General features: G+C 41.8%; 1 protein-coding gene across 3 annotated transcripts; it reads right to left on the bottom strand.

Moving 5' to 3' along the window:
* Nucleotides 1–3,195, bottom strand: LOC112088945. 3 transcript variants are annotated; one of them, XM_024159509.1, is made up of 2 exons: nt 1,988–3,195; nt 1–1,768 (listed from the first exon to the last, which is right to left on the bottom strand). In XM_024159509.1, exons 1-2 carry the CDS (start codon nt 3,141–3,143, stop codon nt 1,395–1,397), a joined length of 1,530 nt encoding a protein of 509 aa, XP_024015277.1. In that variant the 5' UTR covers nt 3,144–3,195; the 3' UTR covers nt 1–1,394. The 3 variants fall into 3 exon arrangements, with proteins under 3 accessions (XP_024015277.1, XP_024015283.1, XP_024015288.1); XM_024159515.1 differs by having other exon boundaries at nt 1,628–1,781; XM_024159520.1 differs by having other exon boundaries at nt 1,628–1,781; nt 2,003–3,195.
* Between the last annotated feature and the right edge of the window lie 237 nt (nt 3,196–3,432).

Here is a 3,432-nt window from a genome sequence, read left to right as displayed (position 1 = left end):
CCTTTGTATCTGGACGGTTTGAGGGGATAGGTGAGCTTCTCTGGCACATTAGTTTCTTCATAAAACACGTCCAAGTTGTAGCATTCAAGAGAAAAGAGCCGTTGGTGAGATATTCCTCTAAGTGTGAATGCATCTATATATGGCAAGTGAAGTTGCAGAAGGATCCGCCTGATCCTGTGGGTGCTGGTGCATGGGAAGGTGTTTCTAAGCTTCCTTAGTTGCCTTAGAGTCTCTCCTGGGCGCCAAACCCTTGTAGATAGTGAACTAAACCAGTCAGAGCTCGGACCTGCCATAAATGGAACCAAGTCAACCCGTTTTGGGAAATTGGGTGTAACTTGAGGATCCAACGGGCAATTCTTCGGATCTTGAGCTCGTTGGATCAAGGAAAGACCAAATAATATTCTCCAAGTAATTTTGGGCTTAGAACGTGGATGAGTTGGGCTGTAGAGTACGATCTTCAGCCTAGCTGCGCAATTGGGTCTGAAATGGATCTTCCAACTTGTAAAGTGAATAACTTCCCAACCATAACCGGTATTGGTTTGATTCCAATTGTCTCCGATTCTATGATGAATCAAGAATAGGGAACAAGTTGGTTCACAGCTTAAATCCTTCTGGTTCAATCGGAAACCTTCAATTACGGCACATATGTCCAAATCGTGGAAGTTAGACATCACCTGATTTGTAAACTGAATAACTCCTTCTTCTGAGCTCCAATTCGACTGATTCCACTTCGAGGCGTTCACTGAGTGAGATAGAAATGTAATACAAGTGTTGGTCGAGCTGGACCACTTGATCTCGGACTTCATCAGTGCTGAATAAGGCGCATGGGTCTTCTTGGGTGGCTTGAACATGATTTGGCCATGAGTTTGAGTTGATTCTTGAGAATCTTCATTTATGGGTCGACTCAAAAGTGTTTTGGCTCGATCATATCCTTCATTGATGGCATTTGGTTGGTGAAACTCCAAGTTTTCATCCCTGCTTCTGTTGGGCTCGCCTTTATGCTCCATTGTTTTCTCCGGTTCAGCTTCTATAAGGCATCTCTCGGCTTCAGATGGGCCGTCTGGTTTGTCTAAGGTCATTGGGGTCTCTTTGTGATGGTTTGCTGGGTCGATGACCACATCATACCCTCTCCCTTGGAAAAGTTTCGTCCTCGAAACTTCTTGACCTTGGGGCATGGTTTGCTTGCAGCTCGGATTTCGGTTGTGTGGGGCATCTGGTGGTTCTTCTTTGATCAGAAACCAAACAATGACGCCTCTGTCAGGTCTGATGCTGGCTTCTTTGGGCAGCAAGTCATTCACCATGTCACACTTTGCTTCTCCATTGATTTCTTGCGGTTGTACTTCTTGTAGCTCCTCATCATTTCCTGCAAGTACCTCTTCTTTTTGGACAAGAAACTAGTGTGTTATCATAGTCAAAATATTTGTACGAGCAATGGGACATGTTTCTTTTTGGAACACTCGTTTTAATCTAATTTTCATGTCCGGTTCTATATATGATATGCATTCTAATAGAACTTCTTTTAATTTGACTTCTCCTGGATTTGATGAGCCTAGCACTGAATTCGGATTCCTGAATGGTGATAAATGACTACTTACCTGATCAGAACTGTCGTTGAGCTCTGTTTCTCTCATTGTCACGGCTTTTGGATTCATCATGTAGTCTGGTGGTTCTTCTTGGATTGTAATGAAGCTGGTGGCAAATTCATCTTTCTTAGTAGCTGCCTCGTGGTCTACTGCCTCTACAGTGTGATCCACTTCATGTTCTAGACCTGCAATATAAACCTTTGGCAAGGACAAGTGCGTTAGACTAGAATTGGAAATTTCAGAATTCAACTTTTCTTTTTCTAATTCTCTAGCTTCTAATTTTTCTGATGCAATTGATGAAGTAGTCCTTGATTTCCTAGTTGGGCATAACTTAGCAAAATGTCCCCTTTGATGACATCTATAACAGATGGTTTCATCTACTTTAAAGGCTTTAGAAGGCTTACATTGCTTTTCTTTACCTTGAGTCTCATGCTTCGGTTTTGTGCTCTGTGTATGGGCTGTGTCGGGTTCCTTTGGGGCTGGCTTAGCTTCTTTTGTTCTTTCTGGCTTCTTAACCTCGGTCTTCTTCTCCAAAGTGTTCTGGAGCGCTTTCTTTGGAATATGAAAGCAAGCTTTCTCCAACTTGTGCTTAGAAACAGGCTGTAGTTTTGGTGTTGGTATCCAGCTTGTAGTAGTTGTTTGAAACAGTGACCTCTTAGGGGTATAGCTGCGGTTGTGGGACTTCTGGACAAACTCCCTGTACATAAGCTGCTTGATGTTACCCCAAGTGAAGGCCGAATTTTTGTAGTTGGCCAGAGCTTCTTCTTGTATCCACCATGTAGAAGCTTCTCCATTAAGTGAGTTAATGGCGTAGTTGAGTCTCTCTTCCTTTGGTATGTTGATGGACCTAAACCAATGCTCCATATCATTCTCCCACTGTAGGTAAGCTTCTGGACCTTGATTATGACCTGAAAAATAGATGTGGTGTGGCTCATAATCTGCCTCATCATCTGTTGTTGCATTGTATGGTTCGTGTAGGGTGGTGTTGTTGTTGTCTGCTTTGTTTTGATCTTGTTTCTTCTTGTCATGCTCTGACTTGTCAACACAATCTTCTTCTTGCTCAGACTCGTGATCCCAAGGCTCATCATCACCATCAAAGCCGTCACCATCTCTTGAGCTGATTTCAGAATCAGTTATTTCGCACCATGGCCTTTGGTAAGGTTCTAAGGTTTGGCCTTCTTCTCCATGAGCGAAATCTCTATGCTCTGAGTCGTCTCTGCCTTCTGGCTCCGTGTTGTAGTCTCCTTCGTGATGTTGAGACTCAGTTTCCTCCGGCCAAGTGTCTCCTTCCTGGTCACCTTCTACACCTTCTTCTCGGTCTGTCTCTTCATCTCTATACCAAGCTGATTGATTGGTGTTGACTCTGCTGTAATATGGTGGGTCTGGCTCAAGCTCTTCTTTATCAGACTCTTCTCCATAGTAAGAACTTAAGTCGTCATCTCCTGGCCACGGTGGAGACTCATAATCAGCCTCCTCATCAGACAAGACTAAACTCTCTTCTCTTTGACTCCATTGGTCTCCATCAGATTGGTACTGATCTTCTTCTTCTGATTCAGCCATGGTGGCTGATTGAGTTGTTCCTTGCAAAATTCAAGAAGAACCAGGCGTCAATATCTTCACACAAGAAAAGGAAAATAATGATCCAACCAATAAAATAAGGAAACAAATTTTATGGCTAATTTTTCAAACAAGTGACTTAACAATTTTAATTTTTTTTTTTGTACTTTTCTTTGTAAAAATGGAAATAATACAAAAACTAAAAATAAAGAGACATCAATAAAAATAAATATTTTTTTGGATTTTCTTTTTATGAAACAAAATTAAATAAAACAGATAAATAATTTTATTT

This window comes from Eutrema salsugineum, unplaced genomic scaffold (genome assembly GCF_000478725.1).
Source record: "Eutrema salsugineum unplaced genomic scaffold, Eutsalg1_0 scaffold_8, whole genome shotgun sequence".
NCBI lineage: Eukaryota > Viridiplantae > Streptophyta > Magnoliopsida > Brassicales > Brassicaceae > Eutrema > Eutrema salsugineum.
This window is presented reverse-complemented; position numbering and strand designations above follow the sequence as displayed.